At 40.0% G+C, this 27,273-nt stretch overlaps 2 protein-coding genes across 3 annotated transcripts in view; one reads left to right on the top strand and one right to left on the bottom strand.

Annotated features, from left to right (window-relative positions):
* The window catches only part of LOC117510920 (histone H2A.V), a 36,476-nt gene extending 15,147 nt beyond the window's left edge, over window positions 1–21,329 (top strand). The window contains exons 1-5 of one of the 2 annotated variants that reach the window (XM_034170823.1): window positions 8,833–8,985; window positions 16,722–16,799; window positions 17,904–18,017; window positions 18,161–18,290; window positions 20,790–21,329. In XM_034170823.1, coding sequence (XP_034026714.1) covers window positions 8,983–8,985; window positions 16,722–16,799; window positions 17,904–18,017; window positions 18,161–18,290; window positions 20,790–20,851 — 387 coding nt within the window. In that variant the 5' untranslated portion in view covers window positions 8,833–8,982 and the 3' untranslated portion in view covers window positions 20,852–21,329. Of the gene's footprint in view, window positions 1–8,832; window positions 8,986–16,721; window positions 16,800–17,903; window positions 18,018–18,160; window positions 18,291–20,789 lie in introns of those variants that run through there. The other variant, XM_034170822.1, reaches the window with a different exon arrangement.
* On the bottom strand, window positions 5,667–8,361 carry LOC117510919 (transcriptional activator protein Pur-beta). Its single transcript, XM_034170821.1, has one exon. The coding sequence runs from the start codon at window positions 8,321–8,323 to the stop codon at window positions 7,412–7,414; it is 912 nt and encodes a 303-aa protein (XP_034026712.1). The 5' UTR covers window positions 8,324–8,361; the 3' UTR covers window positions 5,667–7,411.
* Window positions 21,330–27,273: the final 5,944 nt, after the last annotated feature.

Raw genomic sequence — 27,273 nt, forward strand, 5'->3', positions numbered from 1 at the left:
GCGTGAGATTCACAACTGCAAAACAACAAATATACTCCTTTTTGACACACATTTTTTAGATCATCCCACTGCTGTGACCACACACAAGCATCTCCATCTCCATTTAGTAAAAGTTTATTTTCTTTCCTCTTGGTCCCTGTTCCAGTGAGGAACACAATTTTCCATGTGGTTTTTCAACAGATGGTTTGTGACCATATATGGTTAATTGCGTGCAGTTCAGAATGCAAATGACCATGAGCATGCACGCACATGGTCGTTTATAACATGTGGAACTTATCAACAGGTTACTGATGTGCGAATGACCGGTGTGTACCTGTTTAATAGAACCTCTGACTTTGAAAAATAAGGCCCCTGGTCTCTAGACTCTGGGGGTAGCGGAATCTGAGTAGTGGGTGAATTTCATCTTTTTCCTTGGGGGGGGGGCTGTTACCATGACAGCATGCGAGTTTCTGCTGAAGCGTTCCATTAGAATTTACAGAAAGTATGTCTTACAATTAATCTGACACCAAGATAAGTGATGCATTCATAACATGCACAGAAAGCACTAAGCAGCATGGTGGCTCAGTGGCTAGCATTCGTCCCTCATAAAAGGTCTAAGGTTTCAATTCCACCCACACACAGTTCCTTTCTGTGTGTAGTTTCCTCTGGTCTATTCCATGTTACTCCCACCATCAAACATGAAACATTAGGGTCTGCTCCACCAAGGCCCTTCTCTTTTAGTGCTTTTAGTGCACATGCAAATATTTAACTTCTGGCCCATTATTTTAATGGTCAGTAGGTTGGAAGTGAAATTGCAGTTCTCAAATTTATTTTAGTTTTATTTAGACTATTGACTCTGTGTATCTTATTACCATGTCAGTTTATTGTAACCGTGCTTAGATAATGCATCTGTGTACTTATTTGCATAAAACACTTCTTAAAATAATAATTCTGTATTTGTAGCTTTACTGTTGGTATAACTGGTTTCTGGTCTGTGTTTGCAGTAATTTCTCCTAATCTGGGATACAGAGGTTTATAATGTTTGATCCACCATTCATTAAACAGTGTGATTTTTATAAATACCTGAATCTGGATGAGGGCATTCATCTATTATCTTATTCACTGATATTAATAGATCTTTAGACCATGCATATGTATTATGTCAATATCTGCTTTTAAAAATCAGCTAGAAACTCAGAGAAACATTTTTCATTTTAAATGGTCGACATTAAAAAAAAATTTCACTAGCGGCTACCTCAAGCAACAGACCCCTACATACCAGGTAGGGTCAAGAATAAACAGTGTTAAATCAAAATAAAACAAGTTTTGCAAAATTAAATTAACCAGCAAAGAGGAATTAATTTGTAGACAAGTCATTTTTGGTTCAAATAAAATGCCTGGGGGGTCTCAGTCCACTTTATTCCTTCTGCTTCACAATAATAAGGTTTTAAAAAAAATCAAATTCAAGGCTTTTAAAAGGTCCAACCATTACAAATTCCTAAATTCTTTCTTTTGAAGATCATAACTTATTAGCTTGACACTGTGTGAATTATACACATGCAATTTCATTGCATGTTTTCTGTAATATTAACATTCTAAAAAAATATTTTAGAAACAAAACCACTACTCTAAATGTTTTACAGTAATTTGTTAATTTACAGGAAAACTTGCCAGTTGTCAAGACGGAGCCAAAACAAAGGTGGATCCTAAAACCCAGAAACATTCAGAGACATCTCTGAAACATCCTGGAAACTGAAACATTACATATTATGCAGATGAAAGCATTTTATGATATATCTGTCCAATTAAAACTAATATTGTAGAAGATGTCTAAAATGGGGTAATTTTGTGCAGTTTTAAGAAGGATTTACAAAGAAATCTTTCTGACTGTTGCGGTTGGAAACTAAAAAATTACATCATTCTTAAAATATACAAAACTAGAAGCACTCAGAGTACAAAACCTCCGCCAAAGCCATGGGTCACTGACGCCATAACATCTACACGCCGTGGAATCATTGAACCTAAAAAAGTCTAACGATGTTTGCTCAGTAGTAAAAAAAAGTTTAATCTGCTGTGACTGGATAGCATGTATCCTTAGCGCTTGGCATCACAGTTTATTGCAACTTGCACCTTTCCCAGAAGCTACTGTCATCTGAGCACTGATACTGATATTGCATGTGCTTATAGACAAAAACCAAATAAGAGACAAAATTCAATTTATTATTCAACTAAACTGCAAATATATGAATTTTTTTTAACATTTATGAAACACTTCTCTAAACAAGGCCATAGTGTCAGTGACCCTAAAGAGATTCCCTCCTTGGCACAGTGATCTATTTCTTTTTGTCTCTTTCTCTAAAATTGTATATAATAATCATTATATTATTAATATATAAACAAAAATAAATGTAAGAAATATTACAATTTGAAAACAAATGCACCCAAACGTGATGACAGCTGCAACTGCTTAATGCTAACTTTTAACATTGAAAATGCCATAGACATGCTAACGCGTTAGCATCGAGATCCGGATCGTGATGTTTCAGAGATATCTCTGAAAAATCCTGGAAACTGAAACATTACATATTATGCGGATTAAAGCATTTTATGATATATCTGTCCAGTTAAAACTAATATTGTAGAAGATGTCTTAAATGGGGTAATTTAGTGCAGTTTTAAGAAGGATTTATGAAGAAATCTTTCTGACTGTTGCAGTTGGAAACTAAACAAAAATTACTACATCATTCTTAAAATATACAAAATGACCCTATTTTAGATATCTTCAATAATATTACGTTTAATTATAGCTAGAAATGTCATAAAATATATTAATCTGCATAATATGTAATGTTTGACATATGTCAGATGATGGTGCACCATGACTTAAAGGGGAAAAAATGACAGTGTAATTATTCTGAACAACCTGTTACTATCACTAATCACTCCTGTATCACTTTTTTTTAAAACACAGAGGTATCTTCAGTGCATACGGAAAGTATTCACAGCACTTCACTTTTTTCCACATTTTTTTATGAGACAGCCTTATTCCAAAATGAATCTCGTTTTTTTTTTCATCAAAATTCTACACACAATACTCCATAATGACAATGTGAAAAAGTTTTTGTTGTTTTTTTTTTTTTTTTTGCAAATCTTTAAAAATATAAAACAAAGAAATCACATGTACATAGGTATTCACAGCCTTTGCATCAAGCTCAGGTGCAACCTCTTTCGAGTGATCATCCTTCAGATGCTTTTACAGCTTAACTGGAGTCCACCTGGGGTAAATTCAGTTGACTGGACATGATTTGGAAAGGCACACACCTGTCTACATATAAGGTCCCACATTTGACAGTGCATGTCAGTGCACAAACCAAGCATGAAGTCAAAGGAATTGTCTTTAGTCCTCTGAGACAGGACTGTCTCGAGGCACAGATCCGGGGAAGGGTACAGAAACATTTGTGTTACTTTGAAGATCCCAAAGAGCACAGGGGCCTCCATCATCCATAAACGAAGATGTTTGGATCACCAGTGCTCTTCCTAGAGGCTGGCAGACCCATCTAAACTAAGCTATCGGGGCAGAAGGGTCTTAGTCAGGGAGGTGACCAAAAACCCAATGGTCACTCTGTCAGAGCTCCAGCATTCCTCTGTGGAGAGGGACCTTCCAGGACAACTACAGTGCCCTCCAAAAGTATTGGAACACTTGGTATTTCACACATTTTAATTTGTTTAGCCATTTCAAAATACAAATTACAAAAAATAAAAAGTCTAAACCGAAAGCAAATCTCTATATAAAAGGCAAGATGATGGGTTGCATAAGTAATGGAACGCTTTGGTAGAGCAAGTCTGTTCGGCTGCTCCCTTTTTTCCACTTGGGGTCGCCACAGCAGATCCAAGGCGGATCTGCATGTTGATTTGGCTTAAGTCTTACACCGAGATTCCCTTCCTGATGCAACTCTATTACATGGAGAAATGTGGCAGGGTTGGAGGTTGAACCGGGAACCTCCCACACTGAAGCCAAGCTAATCACTTTGTTACCACCCCTTCACAATGGAATGCTTTGCATTTGTACCTGTAAATGAGTTTTATTGTCAGTTTTCTTCAGACAAGTCAGGGGATAGATATATGAACATTTCCAAGCCACTGAATATGTCTTGGACTTTATTTACACCAGTTATGAAGAAATACAAACAGTATGGCATTCTATGGTAAATCTGTGTGGAGTAGATGATTCTCAAAAACTGAGTGACTGTGCAAGGAGCAGATTGAGGAAAGCCATCAAGATACCCAGAAGTAGTTATGGGCTTCTGTGGCTGTGACTGGAGAAATGTGCAAAGTGCATGTTTGCAATTTGTATTACCATTTACACTTCATGATAAAGTGGTTTAGAGGATGTGTTTCACCAAAACATCAAATCTATTACATCTCGATGTGCCTTCTGGCAAATTGTAGCCAAACTTTCTGGTTTTTTTTTTTTTAAGAAAAATCCTCCTCTATTCAATTTCATCATTACTTATGCAACCCATCATCTGACTTTTAGATTTTAATTAATCTGTATCAAGTTGTACAGATTTGCTTTCAATTTAAGGAAGATAATTTTAGAAATTTTTATTTTTGTATTTGAAATGGGATAAACAAATTGCCAAGTGTTCCAATACTTTTGGAGGGCACTGTGTCTCTGCAGCAATCCAATAATCAGGCCTGTATGGTAGAGTGGCCAGACGGAAACCACTCCTTTGTAAAAGGCACATGGCAGCCCACCTGGAGTTTGCCAAAAGGCACCTGAAGGAATTCTCTGGTCTGATGAGACAAAGATTAAACTCTTTGGCGAGAATGCCAGGTGTCATGTTTGGAGGAAATCAGGCACCATCCCTACAATTAAGCATGGTGGTGGCAGCATCATGCTCTGGGGATCTTTTTCAGCAGCAGGAACTGGTAGACTAGTCAGGATTGAGGGAAAGATGAATACAGCAATGTAGAGACATCCAACCTGCTCCAGCGTGCTCTTGACCTCAAACTGGGGTGCCTGTTCATCTTTCAGCAGGACAATGACCCTATGCACACAGCCAAGATATCAAAGCAGTGGCTTCAGGACAACTCTGTGAATGTCCCTGCATGGCCCAGCCAGACCCGACCAGAATCCCACTGGTGCGCCAAGCTTGTGGCATCATATTCAAGAAGTCTTGCAGCTGTAATTGCTGCCAAAGGTGCATCAACAAAGTACTGAGCAAAGAGTGGGAATACTTATGTACGTGTGATTTTAGTTTTTATGTTTGTAATAAACTTGCTGTGAAAAGTGCTGTGAATACTTTCCGGACGCACTGTATACCCAGAAGTGATAAAGACCACGCTTCTCCTGAGCAGAAACCTTTTTTTTTTTTAATTTCTTTTTGAAAGGAACTTGGTAGATTACAGCAGAACACACGACTGAAACAGCTGCCATTTCACGTAGCACAGTACAGAAAAAAAGATGTAGTTCAGCCTCATATTTAATTATAGATGTGTATGTATATATATATATCTCAAAGAAAAAGATTAAACTATTGCTCCCATGTTTTTAATATGGCATTTCTCTGCTGTGTTTTTATGTATAAAGAAAAATTCAATCAATCAGAGCTGTACACACCAAAATGGGATGATGAAGCGACATTCCCAAAGAGAGGGAATTTTTTTTAATTAGTAGGTTGAAAAGTAAACTGTTTTTCCATTGCAAATGAGGAATAAAATGTGAAACCGCTCTCAAAACGGATAAATACCATCATACAGCAATCATAGTATGAAGAAAAAAAAACACTCCACCAGACAATTCTGTGTAAGAACAGACATGCGAAAATAATATTTAAAAGGAGAACATATTGATGATAGCGTCATATGGCAACTGATGGAAAGCCAATTAACATTTTTCATAAAAAAAAAAAGAACAAAAAAAAAAAGCTGAACTGTGGACTGAAATAAGGGCACAGCTTGATGCTCTAAAGTGAACTGGAGTGCTGAGTGTTTGCTGATAAACTACTTCAACAAGGTTGTCTAAAAAATTGCTATAAGATAATGTGTTATAAATTTGCTGTAATCGTCTTAATTTCCTCTGAGGAATAAAAGAAATGTTATGGAAAAAAGGTATGAAATATCACCCTGGACAGCTGCATCCAAGTTTAGTGTTTTTTTGTTTTTTTTTGTTTTTTAAATAAGCCACTTTAGGCATCATTATCTAATAAATGTCTTATTTTTCAATATATCTCTTTTGAAAAATAATTCTATCTATATTTGAGCTTTTTAGTAAGTAAATCTCTTCCAGTACATATATAATTATTCTTTAGGTACAGCACCCCACTGTTTTGTTTTTTTTTCAAAAAGCACCCAATTTCCTTTACAATCAGACTGAATATTGCTTCAGTCATTAATAGTCTGAGTTCAAGATTAAAGGATCCACATGACGCAGGACAAATAGGTTGGCAAGGTCAGTTCCCTTGCCTCACTCAAGCTTGCCAATACTTGAAGTTTGAACTCAGAAAATCTAAATAGTGCTTTGAGGCCTGAGCGCCCTGCTTCTCCTGTGGCAAAAGGTCACAGGGAGGTCAAACGTGGAACTGCATCACATGAGACATCAGTTGCCACAGACATCTCAACTGCAGCAAATTGCTTATCAGATCTGCAGCCAGAACCCCGTAAGAATGTAACAGGCATTTTCTGATGCACTCAAAAAATAAGAATAATAAAATAATAATATGCACATGGGACTCAGCGTCCCAGTCATGTTTGAGCAGGCCTTGTCACATGTACGCCATCGTGTTGGCACCAGTCAGGTGCACGGGAGCGGGGTGTCATTTGGATTTGTCCAGACAGTCCAAATGAGTGGTGTGCTTGTAACATATCGCTGCGTGGAACGTCACCGAGCGAGTTGTCCCCTGTAGCCGAGACCGTGGCTTTGGGTGTTTGTTGGTCTACCTGTCGCTCACACTCACAGCCATTGTGAGCGATGCAGGCATCTCTCTGTCATCTTCACGTTTACACTTCCTTAACAACATCATGTGCAGACTACAGGTCAGCACCATGGGAGTTTTTACCATTGGATAGCAATCAGGAAGTGACACTGGCGACTTGAGCATTGACAAAAATTAATTTTCTAGGCTGCGTGTGTGAGGCTATCAAATGGACAATCAATATCTATAGGATATATATATATATATATTTTCATCAATGGGGGAATCTCATACAGGAGCTGACTATTGCAGTCCGCACTCTTTTAGCTAAACATCCACCTAAACTTTATAACATGATTCTCTTATTATATATACTTTTTAAGTTTTCTCCTTTGTTTTAGCAATTTTAAAGTTCGATTCGTGCACAGAATGATCGTTCCTCTCTCTCTTTTTCTCGGCTATGTATATATATATTTTAAAATTTTATTTCTGCATTCCTCACAACACCTTCTCCATCAATCATCATCCACGTCGTCGCCCTCGGACTCCTCTCCGGTTCTCCTCTCGTACATCTTGTCCCGGTGCCGCTCCTGGATCTCCTTCATCTCCTCGGCGTAGCGGCTGAACGCGCCGCCGAATTTGCTCCAGGCTTTGAAGGGGATGGTGATAGAGTTTCTGTAGCTGGGCTTCACCTCGCTCACCCGCAGGAACACTCCGTACTTGTTGGAGCCTACGTCGAAGAAGAAACGCTTGGAGTCCACCATGATGGAGGTGCCCTCCGGAAGCTCGCTGTAGCCTCCGGCTCCTCCGCCGCCGGCCAGCTCCTCCTCGTCCCCGCCGTAGTCGTCTATCAACTTGGCCAGAGCGTCACGGAACTCTATTAAGCCCTGCGCCGGCAGAGCGATGGTCTGCCCTGCCTGGAGCCCGGCCCCGGGGATGCCGCTCACGCCGACGCCGAAGCCGGGCCCTCTGTTGACGGTCTGCCGGATCCGCAGAAACCGACCCCGCTGGTTCTCCTTCAGGTCCAGGTAGTATTTTCGGTTCTCGCGCACCAGGAACTCGCTCTTCAGGGCCCGTCGAGGCCCGCTGTCGTCCCCGCCGGACGACTGAGCGATCTGCTCCGGAGTGCTAGGCCCGAGCTGGGCGTAGTGCTCGATGAAATCCCCCAGGTAGTCGCGGAACTCCGCCGCGACCGACATGGAGAGGGTCAGCCGACTCTTGGAGCCGCCAGCGCCGACCTCGGCGATTTTGATGAAGCGGCCTTTGGCGTTCTGCTTCACGTCGAGGTAGAAGCGTTTGTTCTGAATGTCCAGACGCTTCGAGGCCAGCTCCTGGGTCTCCGGCTCCCGCTGGTAGTGCTGAAACCCGCCGCCACCTCCCCCTCCGCTGCTACCGCCGCGCTCACTACCGCTGTCTCCATCCGCCATCTTCGCCACCAGCAGCCCGTTTCTCTGCGTGCCTGTCAAATCCCACCCCCCCTCCTCACCAAAGGAGAGCGGTCGCTCATCGTCGAGCTCCGATTGGTCGCCGCAGCAGTCACTTTCAACGTATAAAGGAAGCGCAGCTTCTCGTTGGTGATTTCACCCAGTCAATCAAAAGATATGCCCACCTTCAGCTTGACATTCAAGTACATGTATATTTACAGTTCATAACAGCTTTCCACGTCAGTATTAAACGTGCGTGTTTACAGTTTCATCGTGCTGTTTCTTTAGTGGACGTGAGGGTGCAATCTCACCGCAAATGCATTTAGACGTCATGAACAAATGAGTGCTCAGCCTAGTGGAATTATTAAAGTCACCTGTATTTTGTACAGTTTGGGCAGCGATGCCCCTGGAAGGATTTGGCCCCGCCTACTTGTAGGGTTTCGTGCGCAAAGACAGCGATCCGAGGATGGGGGATGGGCATATCCCTGTAAGGTTTGTCGCGATTGGGCAATGCAATGATTCGAAGTAATACGGGTGACTCTTATTGGTTATGTCCGATTCCACGAGGGGTCGCATGCAAAAGCTTTACCAAACCGTTTATTCTTTCTTTGCTTTCGGGAGTGGAAATTGTTTGTTCCATAATCTAATAAGGAGGCGGTAAAATGGTGTGTACACTTTACTACCTTACCAGCGACTTTGTAATTGTAGTGTGAATTGAAGAACGCGCTGCTTTCGGCGTGAACTGATTAAATTTAAGCGATAAACGTGTGGGTTTTAACGGGTGCTAAAATGCTAACTGCCAGCTAAATTGCTAACATATTAGCGCAAGAAGCCTGAGTTCACTGTTTAATGCGGATTATTTTTTTAATGGCTTGGTCTCGTTTGGAAGCAGAATGGGGCGTTTTTAATTCACGGTTTTGTAAATAGCATACAGACTACATTGGCTAAACGTTGCTTTAATTATTTTTGATAAATAGTGACTATTCGTCTACAAGCCAAGTTTGGTGTAGTGGCATTTAATTTTGACGTTCTCATCCCCAAAATTATGACGTCAACCCGGCCGTACTATCAGAATGCGTCTTTTTATCTGACTGCGGCAAACTTTGTGTTCAGATCCCGAAAACCTGTTTGACGGCGTTTCGGGCGTTTGTGTGTATGTGACGTCACGGTGGGTTTGGAAGCGCGGTCAAATTACAACTTATCCAAAGTTTTTACAGTTACACTTCTCTTAAACATTTTTTTAATTATCTTTTTATTTGGAAATACATCTTATAATACATCCAAATACAAATACAACCACATTTTTTTTAACTGTTATGTTATACAGATCTGAGTTTCCTGTAGTTGCAATGGAATTTCTTCTTTTAAACATTTTAAATGACGTTGCTTATTTCTGATTTTGGTGTGTATTTTTATTTATTTTAATTGTTGGCATTAAGATGTCTTAGTTTTAAGGGCGGGAATCCCTGAGTTTATCCAGCCTTCCGTATGCTTTTGATTATTAACCCTCAAGCGACCGAGCTATTTTTTAGCGATTATTGTGACTGAGTGGGGTTATTTATGACCCAATTGACTTTATATTGGAATACGTCTATATAAATTGTTTTAGGATTATTTCACTCTATTATATTACTTGTATACTTGGTTGGGTTATCCCTCTCACCAGGATGTTAGGGATCTCAGATGCTCTTTGAAGGTAGAGAGTTGGTGCGCATACTGTGTCATCAGTCAGGCTGTTACAGTCATTTGTTACGCTACTAGAAAAAAGTTTTTCCTAATATCAGTCCTAGAGCATTGCTAGCTTGTATAGAGAAGACTGGGGTAATTCCATACCCTACTTTTATAAATGTCAGTATTTTAACCATGTGGAAGCAGAATCAATTCAGACTCATTCTAACAAACAGTCAATCAATCAATACCTACTAAACAAAAACATGAATGAACTACACCTTTGCATACGCACATAATATGTATTCATTAAAATTACAAAAATCTCAAAATTTGGAACGGGGCAATTCCATACTCCATTAACGTTAACAGTAAAACATTCAACAGTGTCAGAAATTCAGTCATATATCTTTTAGTCAGTCTTGAAATTTAAACTTTAAGGAAACAACAACTTGCTAAACCCATTTTAGTTTCACATTCCAATAGTATATCAAAACACCATTTTTGCTGGAATGATAGAAAAAATAGTAATTTAAAAAGACAAAATTCACTTTTTTATCATTAAATATGTGTGTGAGTAATCCCATATCAATTAATGGATTCCAAAGAAATTGTTTCCTAACAACCCATTGTTTACCTCTGGTGTAATTCCACACCCAGGGGTATGGATTTACCCCATTCACAGTGTTGAGAATATGTCAAATCATTTTACAACTGAGTCTGCAGGTCAAGATATAATACATATTTTTACATTATTACATCCTTTATTTTGAAAACATATCAATTCTATACAATTATTTGAGAGTTTAGAAAACATACTTACCAAAATGCAAGTTGGATGGTGTAGTTTTGGACCCTAAAAATATGGATTGTTTTTGTTGGCTGCTCAACTGCCATATTTTTGGCCAAACAGGTTGAAAGGTCAACAGCCAATCAGAAGCCTTCTTATAAAGTATACCTGAAATATAACTTCCTCCCCTCCAATCCTAAAGACCCATAACCAGGAGAAAATAAATCTGGTTATGGAATTACCCCGGTCTGCCCTACTATATTTCCTCTCTGGCTGAGCAAAAAATTGACTGGGGTCTGGTTTATATAAACCATTAGTTGTATGTCTCTCATAGATTCTGCTTACTTCCACGTTCTCTAAGGCTGTTTTCACACGGCAGGATAATTAGGCCGATATCGGACCTGATCTTCCCCTTCCGACAATCTTAAGGACGCCCCGACAATCGTGATGACGCTAAAGATAATCTTATCAAATATTCCTGCCGTGTGTAGTGTGTTAAGAGGACTCTGATCTGCTCGGAAGGACGTCAGGAGCACTCCGATCGCAAATCAGGGATATTCAACATGTTGGATTTTCTTGGCCCGATATCGCAGTGTGTGTTGTGTCCTCCAACCAAAACAAGTACGCAGCCTGCTGAATGTGACGTTCAGCCAATCAGAAAGCGAGGTGATGGATGCACGGAGCGGAAAATAAAATCAAAACAGCTGTTCTGACTTACCAGAAAGTCTGGTGGTCGCGCTGTCCCCACTCCTTTAAAGAACGCCTTTTCTTTTTCTTTTTGTATCGTTTTTCCCTCTGTTTTAAATAGTCCACAAAGTACCTCCGTTTGTTTACTCTGAGGTCACGTTTAATCTTGAGAGATTTTGTGAGATTTCCTGTCTGAGCTGTGAATGTCCGTGCGTGAAATCTGTTCGTGTGTGTGGTGTTGTTGTCCTTGCCGTGTGGTTGAACACCACACACTGTACGACCAAACCTGTTAGAGCTATGATTTTTTTTTTTTTTATTTTCGCATGTGTGGTGTCTCAGGTTTTGGAAACCTAAAGATAATTTTAAAATCCTGTTGTGTGAACCAGGCTTAAGTGATACAATTTCAGGTTTATCTATACAATAATTGAAGCACTTTCTTTGTACTGATTCTATTGAAGATACATCTTTCATTTGCCATGGGTTCCATACTGGAGACCCGTATTCTAAAATTGGTCTGACTAAACCTTTATGCAATATACAGACTTTTTTCTTAGTAATGTTTGTGAAACATCTGGAAATAAGGCCATTTCTCTGGTTTGCCTTTTTTGTGATTTCCATAATGTGCTTTTCTGGTTGTAAGGAATCTGACGCTAAGATGCATAGGTCTTTTTGTTCTGTTACCTATTCAAGGGCTACACCAGTTAATGTATAAATACGAGGTCTGTTAGAAAAGTATCCGACCTTTTTATTTTTTCAAAAACCATATGGATTTGAATCACGTGTGATTGCATCAGCCAAGCTTGAACCTTCGTGCGCATGCGTGAGTTTTTCCATGCCTGTCGGTTGCGTCATTCGCCTGTGAGGAGGCTTTGTGGGAGGAGTGGTCCACCCATCTCGTCGTTTTTTTATTGCGAATAAATGTCTGAACGATTTGGAGCTTTGCTGCATCAGTTTTTTTCCAGAAACTGTGAGAGACCTCCAGGTGGACACCGTTTGGAAAATTAATATGGCTTTCAGGGACGATTTTGTGGGGATTACACAGATTAAGGAGTGTTACTGCCGCTTTAAGGACGGCCCACAACTGCTGAGAGTGCGTCGTTGTTTTGCGCCATGCGGCACCACCGCGACGCGTGGAATTCCTCCGCACGTCTGTCTCAATGTGCCGAAAAAGTGCTGATGTCCACGTCTTTTCACAATTCCTGTGCTAGTCAGACAACATACCGGATCAAGACAGCGTCCAGTTTAGAAATGAACGGCACATTCCACTGTTACAGGAGTTTTTGTCATGGAAAGAGGAGCGGAGTTCCACGCGTCGCTGTGGAGCCGCATGGCGCAAAGCAACGCCGTGATGAAGCCTCACAGGACATGTTGGGGCATGTCCAGCTCATGCTCAATTTCTCGGATAATCACACGACTGAAAAGCAACCGATAGCCGTCTGAAATCCACCTGAAAGCCGTCCTGTGAGACCAACACGGAGGTGGTTTTGTGCCGTGTAATGAATGGCTCCGTGGCGCGTCCCTCCGCTTTTCTTTCCATGAAAAAAACTCCTGTAACAGTGGAATGTGCCGAAAAAGTGCTGATGTCCACGTCTCCTGCGTTTTTGTGAAAGTCAGACGACGTCCCAGATCAACAAAGCCTTCACGTTGGAAATGATCTGGTTGTTTCAGCGGGGTGTGAGCCTGTCGATCGGCGCTGGGAGCGCGGCGCGCTCTCAGACGCTGTGGACCGTCCTTAAAGCGGCAGTAACACTCCTTAATCTGTATAATCCCCACAAAATCGTCCCTGAAAGCCATATTAATTTTCCGAACGGTGTCCACCTGGACGTCTCTCACAGTTTCTGGAAAAAAATTGATGCAGCAAAGCTCCAAATCATTCAGACATTTATTCGCAATAAAAAAAACGACGAGAGGGTGGATCACTGCTCACACAAAGTCTGCTCACAGGCGAATGACGCAACCGACAGGCGTGGAAAAACTCACGCATGCGCACAAAGGTCCAAGCTTGGCTGATGCAATCACACATGATTCAAATCCATATGGTTTTTGAAAAAAATAAAAAGGTCGGATACTTTTCTAACAGACCTCGTATATTCTAAACTCTGTTTAATCTTAGGAACCACACGCTTGGTAGCATTGAACTTCAATAACCATTGGTTAGACCAGCAAGTCAACTCGTTTCGATAATCTTGTAATAAATTACAATCTAATGGGTCCGAATTTTGCGATATATCTTGGTGTCATCTGCAAACATTTTAACTATGGACAAAATGATGTTTGGGAGGTCGTTTACGTACAGTAAAAACAATTTGTCCATCATCCTTTTCGTCCTCACTCTGGACATCAAGAATCTGTCTCTGTGCTTGTGTAGCTGTAAACCTTGGTATTCTTTGTCTGTTGGCCATGCAAAACAGTAAAATATGATGATTGCAATTGCCTGAAGGTATAATGTCAAAAATCTCATAGCTCTTCCCGGGTCATAAGTGACCCTGCATAAGTTTGGATTATACTTAACACGGATTGGCCGATTCTTGCAAAATTCTATGAACAAATATAGGATAAATAGATTGACATTCATTTTAGGAGACTTTTTTTCCCCAATTAAAATGGGGGAAATGATGCACAAAAATATATGCCCATGGTTATAAATGACCCCACTTGGCCGTTTGAGGGTTAATGTGCCTGCCTTTCGAAACTTCATTTTGACCTGATTTGGTGTTTAAAATATGGTGATTGTTGAATAGGGGAACATGTGAGGCACTGGTTTAGTTGAGTGCTTGTGAACCCTTGAGCTGTTACACAAATTTTGCAATGACTTAAAAAATCATCAAACTTCTATAACATAACAAAAAATAGACATAAAAGTCAAACAATGGCGTGTATGAGTGTACATGCTTATATTGAGTAGAACAACTAAATTGTCACATTTAAGGCCAGTTTTCTTTAGATAAGTCGGGGTGGATACAGTCATTGAATGTTTTTTGCACTTCATTTACATCAGTAATCAATAATAAATACAAACATTGTGGTACATTAGTATGGAGGAGGTAGTTCACAAAAACTGAGTGGGCATGGAATGAGATTAGTGAGAAATGACACCCATACAACACTGGAGAAATTATAGTGTTTTTCATGGATGTTAGAATTTTTGGCATGCCAGCCGTTTTGGCCATCATGGCGGCATCGGTGAGTAAACATTAGATAGAGGAAGCGTGTATTCTATACTTTCTGATGAAGAAAGTTTGCGAAAAAATTGAAAAACTGTGAGACAGTCGTGATACATGGAATCAGCAGTGAGGCAGGATCGTGCTATGAGATGAAGTTAATTGGTGGTGATCGTGTGAAATCCTGTCGTCAGTTAAAAGTTGGAACATGGTGGCAGTAAGCTGTGGAAGAAATAAAGAATTATTATTATTATTTTTTTTTTCTTCTTCAAGTGAGCCACAGTTGGGGCAGCGGGTGTATATAATTAAAGTGGCCACCTCATTCTGGTGTGTTGTGTTTTTTTTTTGTTTTTTTTTTTTTGTGGTCACAGAGCTGGATGAATGCACATAACTGCTGCATTTGACTCTGGAACACAGGTAGCAGCCTGGTGCACACCGGCCAGTGTCATGCCAAAGTAATTATCCCTGTGAGAATTTGTATCCGGGAACGTGCGCTCACTTAGTGCAGCGTCTTTTTTTTTTTTTTTTTGACTGTTTAAAAAAAAAAAGCGACATCTTGAATGGATGCTGTGAATTGAAAACCCACACTTTAAAAGGACCAATTGTGGGAGGGCTGGAGGTTTGGACCAAACCCATGCCTAAACGTGCACCATCATCACATTATCATGGTGCTACATGGATCATATGCGGTGACACAAGCCACTCGAGGCTGGACAGGGCTCAAATGACAGATCGGCCATGTCTTACTTGAGGCTGATGCCTGGCACATGAGATACATAGAGGCACCTTAGTAGTGGATACGTGACGGCTTAAAATGTCTCATTCTTCGTGTCAGCGATTCATGGCTTGTTATTCGGTGGGACCGAGGCTTTAACTGCTTGGTGTTATGTACATGGACATCCTGAATTTTTGTATTTCACCTAGATTTCTCAGAAGACAGAAAAACTGCAAAAGCTTGGGTGTCTATAACTAGTTTTTGTGGCTGGGTCTGAGAAAAAAATGTCAAAAGTAACATCTCAGCACATCCACAGTGCACAGATTCTTTGTTGTTCTCCCTTAATATTTCCTGCTGCTCTGCCACACATGCAGGTAAATTAACTTGGTTTAATATCTCGCACTGTTAAATCTCGAATGTGGGAGTTTTGTGCTTTTACCGAAGTTCAGGCTCTGTTCGGCTTAATCGTTAATTATGTCACTGGCGCTCTGTAACAGGTTTAAAACAGTTTAAAAATCTTTGATTCATGACATTTGTCACCCAGATTTTAATGTTCAATAGATGTTTATTAAAGTAAAATGGTCCAATAAGATAATTATTAAAGAGGTCATATTGTAGAAAATCACTTTATTCTTGCACAGTTTCTCCACAAACTTCCCCCTGATTCAGCAATCTGTAGTAATGCAGCTTGGCTCTGTGGTGATTGGCAGCCAGCACCGTGATAAGTCAACATGACAGCAATTGAATGCTAAAAATAGATGCAGGTATAAACAGAATGGATATCGGCAGATCACTGAGATGGTCACTTCCGGGTTCATGACATCACGTGAAAACACTCTTGGCTTCTGTGGCTGTGCTTGGAGAAATTGTGCATAGTGCAACTTTTCAAATCTATCGCAGCCACAGAAGTCTATAAATTCTCCAGGGTTGTCATGTGTGTCTTGGTGGCTTTCCTCTCAAGTCTCCTTCTTGCTTCTTCTCTGTTTGAGAAGCACGTCCTTCACTATTCAATATCATGCTGTTTGTATTTCTTAATGATTGATATAAATGAAGTCCCAGAGATATTCAGTGACTTGGAAAGGTCCATGCAGCCACTTCCTGACTTGTCTGAAGAAAACATGCTGGAAAAGTTATGATTTTAGTTGTTGAGTATACTTATGCACGCCATTGTTTTGACATTTTTATTTTCCTTGTGGAGATTAATTTTCAGAGTTTAAAGGGCATTATTTTAGGATTTTTAATATAAGGAAGCCTTTTTTAATTGGTATCATTACAAAATTCAGACTGCTCAAGGGTTCAGAAATTTTCACACACCACTGGAATGTATAAATTCTTGTCTGTTTGAGCACCATCTGTGATGTATAAATTTCTCTCATGCAGGCTGGTGGCAAGGCAGGTAAAGACAGTGGCAAAGCCAAGGCAAAAGCAGTGTCACGCTCTCAGAGGGCTGGACTTCAGGTAAAATGAGGATTTGTGTTTAAAAAAAAAAAAAAAAAAAATGTTGCTATTTATTTACTGAATGAAAATATTCAAGTGTTCTCTGTCAGATTCACCTGTGTGTACACCTGTTTCTTTAGTGTCATCCTAAGGATCCATACAAGGCTTTGTGTTGTATAAATCAAATGAGCGTGAACTAATTCCTTCAGGTGCGTGGGGTTGGCTAAAGCAAGTTGGTGTTCATGGATGAGCTCTGAGTGATATGATTTTGTACCTGTGGCTGAATGGAGATGTCATCAGTTCCTCTATTTAACTTTCCAGGGACAACATCAACTTGTATGACTATGGCCCCAACCAGAGGTAGTTCTTGCCATTTCCCAGTGGTTTTGGTGGAGAAATAATAATAGTCATATTACTATTGTCATTATTTTCCTGGTTCTCTCCCTCAGCCCCAACCAGTCCCAGCAGAAGACTGCCCCTCCCTGAGCCTGGTTCTGCTGGAGGTTTCTTCCTGTTAAAAGGGAGTTTTTCCTTCCCACTGTCGCCAAGTGCTTGCTCACAGGGGGTCGTTTTGACCGTTGGGGTTTTTACGTAATTATTGTATGGCCTTGCCTTACAATATAAAGCGCCTTGGGGCAACTGTTTGTTGTGATTTGGCGCTATATAAATAAAATTGATTGATTGATTGATTGATTATTTTATTTTAAGAAAGTTTGGAAGCAGGTACTTTTTCTGACAGGGTCTGAGGTGGATCTACATGTTGGATTGGCAGAAGTTTTACGCCGGATGACCTTCCTGATGCAACTCCACGTTACATGGAGAAATGAGGCAGGCATGGGGTTTGAACCGGGAACCTTCCACACTGAAACCAAGCGCACCCCTCCTGCTGCACGCTGGTGTACTTCTGCATGCCAGTAATGCTGTGGGGTGGAAGAGAAGATGGTAGTACACACTCCTGTCCAGTTAGTGGCAGCAGTGTGCTATGATGTTGCCAATCCCAAATTAACTGCGGAAGAACAGAACATTCATGGATCTGCTTGTCCAATAATGCAGTGGCTCTTTGATTTTTATTGAGTTTTATTTTGTTTAGTTCTTGTTTTGAACTAATTTGCTGTTTCCTGACAGTTCCCGGTGGGTCGTATCCACAGACACTTGAAGACTCGTACAACCAGCCATGGCCGTGTAGGAGCCACAGCAGCTGTGTACAGTGCTGCTATTCTTGAGTACCTTACCGCTGAAGTAAGCCTTTTTAAACTGTTTTCATTTGTTAGTCTTACTGTGAAGTCTGGATGTCATGAGGCAGCACCATGTGGGGAATTGCATGCATGTAATTCCCCACATGGTGCACGCATTGTGGTCTTCCTGACCATTTGTTTGTTCAGGTACTGGAGTTGGCGGGCAATGCCTCTAAAGACTTGAAGGTGAAACGGATCACTCCCCGTCATTTGCAGTTGGCTATCCGAGGTGATGAAGAGTTGGACTCTCTCATCAAGGCCACAATTGCTGGAGGAGGTGAGCCAGAAGCTCTCAGAACACAATTTATGGTTCCCTGCCACACAGTGGGAAAGGAAAATACTGGAATGGGTCAGACTTTTGCGTCTAGTTTTTCTTATGCACAGCCTGTCAGATCTTGTATGACAACGTCCAACATTTGCAGGTGTCACGTTTTTTGTTACTAGTTTCAGAGGTCCTGCAGCCTATACTCAGGTGCAACTTTCTAGGGGTGCAGGGAAAAAAATAGACTAAAAACTTTCAGAAAGCTTTTTTTTTTTTTTTGCTTCTCCTCACTGCCGTAAATGTGGAGTTGCAGTCACTCATCCCTCTACGCTTCCATACAAGAGTTTGCACTACGTTAGCGAATTAGCTCAGCTCATCGTTAGCATGGAGAAGCAGCAAATGCGAGAAGTTCAACCCACTATGCCAACATTAAAAGCAAGCATTTGGGTGCACTTTGGATTCTACAGTCGCCTAGATAAGAAGTAGCTTGATATGACCAACTATATGCAAACTGTGCAAAATGAAAGTCAAGCATTTCTGAAACAACAACTGCTTAAGTGCATTTAGCACAATATCACCCAGCGTTGAAAGAAGCAGAGCAGCCGCAGTAGCTAACGAGCAGCGGCCCAGTGCACACTGCATTACTTTAACAAACTTCCGGCCTATTTCAAGCGTGCAATAAAATAAATCCATCGCCTGTTTCACTTCAAAAGAGCTGCGTCCCTACAGCATCATTCAAAATGAAAGCTTCAGATTTATGATGCAGACAGTTGAACTGTGGTATGTCATCGTCACGCATCTTTCTTAGTGCACTGGATTGCACTTGACTAGATCCTGAAAATAGCAGCTGTATGTACTGAATTGATTGAGAATCAAAAATCGGCTTTTGAATGGAATTATGACCCCATGAGATGTGAAGATTTGCATCCCTTGAGCCTTATATACCAAAAAAAAACATTATTTGTTATTCATATTAATTGTAGTAACTACTTGTGGGACCTTCAAAGGAATCAGATCACTAAAGAAAATAAACTCAAATAACAAAAGATTAAATGGCAATAATAAGTACACTACAGCAGTGCACGAAAATCCTTAAGTTAAACAGCTGGTGATACAGAAAAAAGGTGACTTATGCTCCAGAAAATATGTTACTACTACGTTGCTACATTCTTTGGATTTGTGGGTGTAGACACTCACAGAGGGCTGAGCTTTGCAATTTTTCACTCTACCTGGGGAGAAAAAAGCTATCTTTCAAGTTGTCTGTGCTTGATTTTTTTTTTTTTTTTGTAAGAAACTGTTTAGTATTAATTTCATGTTTTCTTAGGTACATTTTTTTTTTTTTTCCTTTTTTGTGTGTGTGAAATTCTGTTAACCCTGTGTTTTTAGACTTAAATGTGCAATAGTACAGTTTTTAGAGGGCATGGATTTATATGCTTGCGACTGACTGATAGACTGATATTGTGATATGGTACCTGTGAGAATGATTTATTGTGGGAGAGCAATTTTAGAACTTGAATTTTAAAATATTGTGCTAATATACTGTAATTTACGAATTTTAATTTATTTATGGTTAAATTATTTGATGTACCTAGGGACTGCAGATGGAAATTAGCTATTTAGCTATAATCTGGTACAGCTCATCTCTACTTTGATCTTAATGATACTGTACACTGTCCCTCAAATAAATGAATAAACTAAACTAACTAAATATAGTGCCAATTATCGGTATGTCAGAAGATACGCAAAGGTGATTTTGTAAGTTTGATTATTTGGAAATAACCTTTTTTGTTCACATAGATAATAAAATACTTCTGATGGTGTGCTCTGTTCTGCGAAAGCAAGCATAAATGATTTAAGCCTGTCAATGAATATCCGGTTAAGTCTCTAAATTTGAGTCTTTGCTGGATGCGTGCGCACACACACACACACACACATATATATATGTGGGAGGATGGGGCATTTGCTTGTCTGTCTTGTTTTCTCAACCAGTACAACTCGGGGACCCAAAAAAATAATAATTTGAAACATAGACAGTGTCAACCGCATCGCAGAAGGTGTCTACGATGAGTGACAACTGGTAGTTGTAACATATCTGGAATTGACAACTGCCAACTTCAAACATCAGGAAAGACTTACTGTCTTTCTTAATGGCCTGCCATTTGTTATTTTTAGTTAGTACTATGGGGGCATTTTGTAACGCGAGCGCATACTTTGGGGCCAAAAGGTCTTTCTTCTGCTTCCCACCTATTTTCTCTCCAAAATTCTTTGAAAACATTGACTTTCCAGCACTCAAAATCTTCAATATTTATGTTGCTGTCAGCCCTTATGTGTTTTGGTAGTGCTGAACTTTGACCCTTCCTAGTGTGCATCTCGCTTACCTGGATGAATTGGTTTATTTTACATCCATCAGGTAACACACTGGAGTTTTTAAAACACCTGCAGCTTTAAAACCTTTGCCATTGACATGTATCTGTTCTATTTCTGTTTTAATTTTTGCCCCCCCCCCCCGTCCAGGTGTGATACCTCACATCCACAAATCCCTCATTGGGAAGAAGGGCCAGCAGAAGACTGTGTAGGTGCCATGTTGACCAGAACTGTTTGGGTTTGGGCTTGAATCGGACCAGGAGTTCACTTTTTTTTTCTTTTACTTTTTTATATATATATATGTATAATTTTAGCAAAGTGGGTTGTTTCGACTTTTTGTTGACGTATTTTCCCATAACTAGTATATAAAACCCCTAATGAAAGAAAATGTTCTGTTGTTGAACCTGAATTTGTTTGATTGGCCTGGTATTGTTTGATATTTTATACTGAGAAAAGAAATTGTTAAAACAATTGTTTTTAATATATATAAAAAATTGTTTTGTGGTTATTTCCTTGAAGTTACAATCTTGTACAACTTTTTAAAGAGATGACTTTTGGATAGCAAATTACTTAATGTAAATGTCAGATGGTGCTTTTTTCCCCTCTGGACTTACTGTAATATTTTGAACTGCACAAAAAGTGTATTAAAATTTGACTTTTTACATCAAAATATAAATGCCTTTTTTTCCCCACTTTCTTTAAAAATTGCTTTATTTTGGGGACTGTTAAATGTGGACATGTTCGTGGCACGATTCTCTGCTGTTTAGGGGTAGGAAACCATTGTAGGGCAAGTGTGAAGCTAACGGCAAGAAGGTTTGTACACATTTTGTCTGGTTAAGGAAATGACTATTGTTTTTCACTTCCACTAGTAGCCTACAAGACGAAAATATCCACAGAATGGCGTGGGCTTCTGCTTCTACTGAAGATGTTTATTATCCATTTGAACTGAACTCTGAACTAGTTCTTGCACAACTCTGGTTATTGTAATGGGGCTGGGGTTGCAGCGAGGGGTGCGCGAATTTAAGATGTACACTTGGGGCTGCTTGACATAAAAAGCTTGGGAACTGCCATTCTAAATAAACCAATCAGCCATAACATAACCAAGTAGTCTAGGCTATATGAGAATATTCTGTTACTGTTAATCCCAATATGAATATTAAAATATGCTGAACCACTTGTACTGTATCATAGCTATATGTATGATGTTTGCGGCAAAAAAAATCACATGAAAATCAGTTTAGTATTCAGAGAATTATTGTGGGTTAAATGCGCTGTCCAAGAGGGCAGCTTGTCCGTACCAATGGGCAGTAGCAACACTAAAAAAAAAAAAAAAAAATAGTTGAGAAAACTTCAAATTTGCAGGCAACAGTCTGCACTAAGACTTTTATGTTGTGCCGATGATGCAATATATGTTATAGCATATAGTTCATCAACTTGTTTTTTTTACATTGAAGTCGATGCGGTGTCTACTCTTTATATCTGGTCTGGCCACTGTACCATACAGGCCTGATTGGTGGATTGCTGCAGAAATGGTGGTCTTTCTGGAATGTTCTCTCTCCATAGAGGAATGCTGGAGCTCAGACAGTAACCACAGGGTTCTTTGTCACCTTCCTGATTAAGGTCTGTCTCCTCTAATCGCTCAGTTTAGACCAGTGGCCAGCTCTAGGAAGTCTTAGTGGCTCTGAACTTCCATTTACAGATGATGGAGGCTGCTGTGCTCATTGGCACCTTCAAAGCAGCAGAAATGTTTGTGCTCTTCCCCAGATTTGTGTCTCAAGACGATCCTGTCTTGGAAGTCTACAGACTATTCCTTTGACTTCATGCTTGGTTTGTGCTGTGATATATACTATCAACTGTGGGACCTTATATGAGGTGTGTGCCTTTCCAAATCCTGTCCAATCAACAGAATTTACCCCAGGTGGACTCCAATTTATATATATATATATATACTCGTATATGCCACTCCGGTGAAACTGAGACTCCTGTGTAAAAATGATAAAATGAAACCTGATGGTTTCACTATGTAATGTGGGGACTTCAAAGAAAAGCATAATATTCTCAGCACAATTTAGAGAATGATGTCATTATTGTGGCAAAAAGCAGCGCAAAAGCTGAGTATTTGAAATTTGAGAGCTGCAGTGCTTATAATAAAGATAATTGATAAGTAAATAAGGTAATTTCATGCTTTGATCCTTTATATCCTTTCATGATTTTGACAAAGGCTATTTTTTTATTCACTGATACTGTTCTCATTGCAATTTAATACAATTATTTGGCCAAGTGGTTAGTGCACGTGGTTTTAGTGTGGAAGGTTCCCCGTTTAAAACCTCACCCCTGCCACATTTCTCCATGTAATGTGGAGTTGTATCAGGAATGGCATCCAACGTAAAACCTATGCCAAATCAACATAAAGATGGACCATGAGTTTGCTGTGGTGACCCCGAGTGCTTCTGCTGCACTATTAATTGGAGTAATAAGGGGGTGAAGATCAGTGAGTGTGAGTTGGTTTAAGTTTTTTTTTATATGAAATTGGAAAATCTCTTCAAAAATACCCAGGTACATGTAGACAGGGTCAGAGGTGTAAAAGTGATTAAAATTATGCTTAGGATGCTTAGGTCGACAGAGAGAAAACTGACCCGTACAGTAACAATAAGTAACTTTTTTTTTTATCAATTACTGCCTCTTCTCCCCAGTCTGAAAACAAAATCACATGTGAGTCACACACAGTTGATTATTAAATTTTCTCCAGATTTAGCCGTGACAAGCCTCAAGCATATGTACTTTCAAGTGTAAATTAATGGAACAGCTAAGTCAGTTTCAGAACAAAGACGAAACAATCCTTAACATGCAGGCGATATACATCATTCCAGAACCTGAAATGGCACAAAAAACTCCATTTTGATCACATAAATAAGGGAAGCCGGGAAAGACGGCAGTGAGGAAAACGACCCAAAAGATCACACTTTGAACAGTGTGTCACGTCTCCTCAAAGTCACTGAGGAATTAGTCAGGCCAAGACAAAGTTGGCTAAAATAAGTGAGCTTTAAAGTCCATGGATGAAACAAAGGTTTTCTTTGACATGAGTTGTTTTGTCCACAGGAGTGTCAGGCTCTGCAGCAACACATGAAAGATGCAGTGGCTTCACATCTTCAAAGAGCACAAGTCATTTGTTTATTCTTACATCTCTCGCTTGACATTCCTCTGGAGGACGGGTGGGGGGGGGGAACAGCCAGAGGTCAGCCTGCAGCTCAAGTTCTCCACCGCAGCCAACAGGAGACCCCCTGAACACACAGCTACAGTCTTTAGAACAACAATACACACAGCACTTACCAGTGTGGACTCAGCTCCATGTGCAAAACCTGTAAGATGCCAACTGTAGGTTTTTCCTTTAGAAAAATCCTTTTTGCTATGTAACCTGAAAAACAAAAACCCAGATTGATGTGTGTGTGTGTGTGTATCTAATGAAGCTACAGGAGAAAGATACTCAAGGCAACAGTCTGTCCAGGCACAGCCAGTAATGTTTGTAACTCCAGGGTTTGTCACAGGTGTCTTGCTGGCTTCCCTCACTTGTCTCCATCATCCACATTCACTCAGTATGGTCTACACAGCTTGGTAGCATACTGTTTCGATTTTTTTTTTTTGCAGCCATTCCCAAACGTGATAATTTGCCCTATTGATGTATCCCATAATCAAGGTTGGGTAGGATTACTTTGAAATGTAATCCAAAAGTAATCAGATTACAAGTAATCCACATGTATTCTTTCAAAGTAATCCTACCCAACCTTGCCCATAATCCCTTGCGCGCCAGAGTCGCTGCAGTCAAACAACATAGAGAATCCACATGATGACAATTGTAAATGAATATTATACTACAAAAATGTAATTTTGTATGCTTTTCATCACGTTAATAAGAGACTGCTGCATGATACCCTGAAAACTTGCTAAAACAATTATAACGAATAATCCATGTCTGCTACGTTTAATCTGCATGGAATTTAATAAGCGCAAACCGAATTTCAGACATATTATATATATTAGTCTGGAACAAAGAAGCCAAACAGTGTTGTAAAGAACAATAATCAAGACGTTAAAGAGCAAACTTCACTTTCCCCCAGAACGACATGATCAGGAAGCGAGCGTAGCTCACAGCAGCTCCCATTGAAAAGAATGGAGAGACAGGCTATGATTCTTGCATGTTTACATAAAACAAACACAATAACAACGTCTAAAAACCCAGAGAATATATTCATGAAAGTTCTAAGCACAATATAAAAATAGTTTTATGTTGCGATGTTAATGGTGTTGTCCGTGTGCAGCGGTTAAAGTGCAGCGTTATCAGATTGTCTCAATGCAGTTATCAATGTTACTGAGATCTTGCAGTGTGGCGACCTCTCCAAAGTTTTGCGGGATTTGAAACATCAATAGGGCGACTGAACGGTCCCCTATAAAAATCGGTCCCCTCCACCTTCACTGCACATGCATCATTTCAGAGTGTCAGCAGCAAGTCACAGATTATTGCCTCATTTCTACTTAAAATTGCACTCCAGTCATCATCTATCTCAGCAACATATATCTGAAGCTTTTGTACAACAATCATTTCCACTTAAACTCAGCATTATCTCATAACAGAAGACGGGGGAGTGATCAGAGCGTCACAGCAGCATGTCTGAGACTGACTCTGAGTCTGACTCTCTACACCCAAAGCGATCAAAGGGAATAATGTGATTATTAAGCATCAGATGACGTAAAACCTCTTAAATCATTCTGAAGCCCGTTTTAAGCAGAAATGAGGCAATGAATCTGTGAATTGCTGCTGACGTGCCAAAATGACGCATGTGCAGTGAAGGCAGGGGAGACCAAATTTTAGGGGGGAATGTTCAGTCGACGACACTGGAACGCATTTTCAATTATAAAAATCCTCTGGGGCCTGACAAAAACTTTAATCACAATCATCAGCTATCATCCTCTGACTTGTCTCCAGAAAAGTGGCTGTGAAATTGATGATTTAATCCTTATATCTAGAATAAATTGCCCATCCAAACTTTTTTTAATGTGTTGCAGGTCTTTATTGCAGGAATGGATGTATATTAAATGAAGTGAAGCTGACCACACAAAACATTAAATAACTTGGGTTCATCCAGAAGTCAAAATAAATGTAAGAATCAATGCATACATATATATATATATATATATATATATACTTGTATATGCATTTCCATATTGTCTCAGCTTTTTCTGATTTGGGCTTGTATCCTCCAAGTTGGCAGCACGGTGACTTAGTGGTTAGCTGTTGCCTCACAGCAAGAAGGTTGTGGGTTCAATTCCCACCTGTGGCCTTTCTGTATGGACTTTGCATGTTCTCCCCATGTTTGCGTGAGTTCCCTCCAGGTGCTCCGGCTTCCTCCCACATCTGAAGACATGCAGGTTGAAACTTTAAATTTTCCATAGGTGTGCGTGTGGGTGTGAATGTGTTTCTTTGTCTATATGTGACCCTGCGACAGACTGGTGTCCTATTCAGGGTGTACCCCACCTCACGCCATATGACTGCTGGGATAGGCTCCAGCTCCCCAACACTCCCCCCCCCCAATGACCCTTAATTGGAGTAGGTGAGTATAGAAAATGGATGGACTGACCATCCAAGTTTTTCATCCTGGTTTTAACTTTCAAGGATCAGATTCCTGTTCAATTAAGATCATTACTGAAGAGGTTGTATTACATAGGACATTAGAGAGGTCATACTGTGTAAAACCAGTTTTTGTCTACCTTCTACGTTTTCACGTGTTTGAGGTTTCATATTTGGCACACTTTCCTTTTCAGTTGAAAGATACTGTCGTGAGTGTGTATTTTGCAGCATACACAAATAAAAGAACTTCACAATATTGACTGTATTTTGTTTGAAATATCTCAGATCTCATCATCTTCAGGTTTGGTGCAACTCTTGGCCACACATCATTTAAAAAAATATCAGTGTTAAAAGCAAAAAGGTTATTAAAAAATAAAACCCACAGACTTACAGGTCAACCGTACCTCGATTTGTAGAGTGAGTTGACCGTTAACTGAAGCGTCAGTGGATCAAACAACCAGCTCCCCCTGTCGGTTTATTGCAGTACCCTTGTGAAAGAAGCTCAACTCCCACTCTTTACATCGTGTTAGTGCAAATTGCTTTGAATAAAAGCAAATGTGTTTATTTGGATAAAGGTAGGGTCAGGTCTGGGAGCGTGCGCTGGCAACATGTCACACTGCATAACCAATTTGGGTCCTTAATGGTTGCCACCCAGGCAGACAATCTGTCCATTTCCATCTATCAAAAGCAACCATATGCCTCCCACAGCCAGCTGAAGTGGTTCTATACACAATGGTGCTTTTAAGGTCTTAATCAGGAGTTGAGTTGAATCCGGTATAATGCCTGGGACATTAGGACTGATTACATTTATTCAAAGGATGTCAAACAAAACAGTGCTGTGGTTACATTTGTTCTAAGAATGAAAAGATAACTAAAAAAACAAGTCTATAATGTGACTGGTATCAAAGCAAAGACTTAAATAGCTAAAAGTCCTCCTATAGTTTCAATAACAAAATTAACAAATGGAGTCAACTAACTGACAAACACAGCGGTTAAGAAAAATCAAAGTCG

The sequence above is a fragment of the Thalassophryne amazonica genome, chromosome 5, assembly GCF_902500255.1.
Source record: "Thalassophryne amazonica chromosome 5, fThaAma1.1, whole genome shotgun sequence".
In the NCBI taxonomy this organism is placed as follows: Eukaryota; Metazoa; Chordata; class Actinopteri; order Batrachoidiformes; family Batrachoididae; genus Thalassophryne; species Thalassophryne amazonica.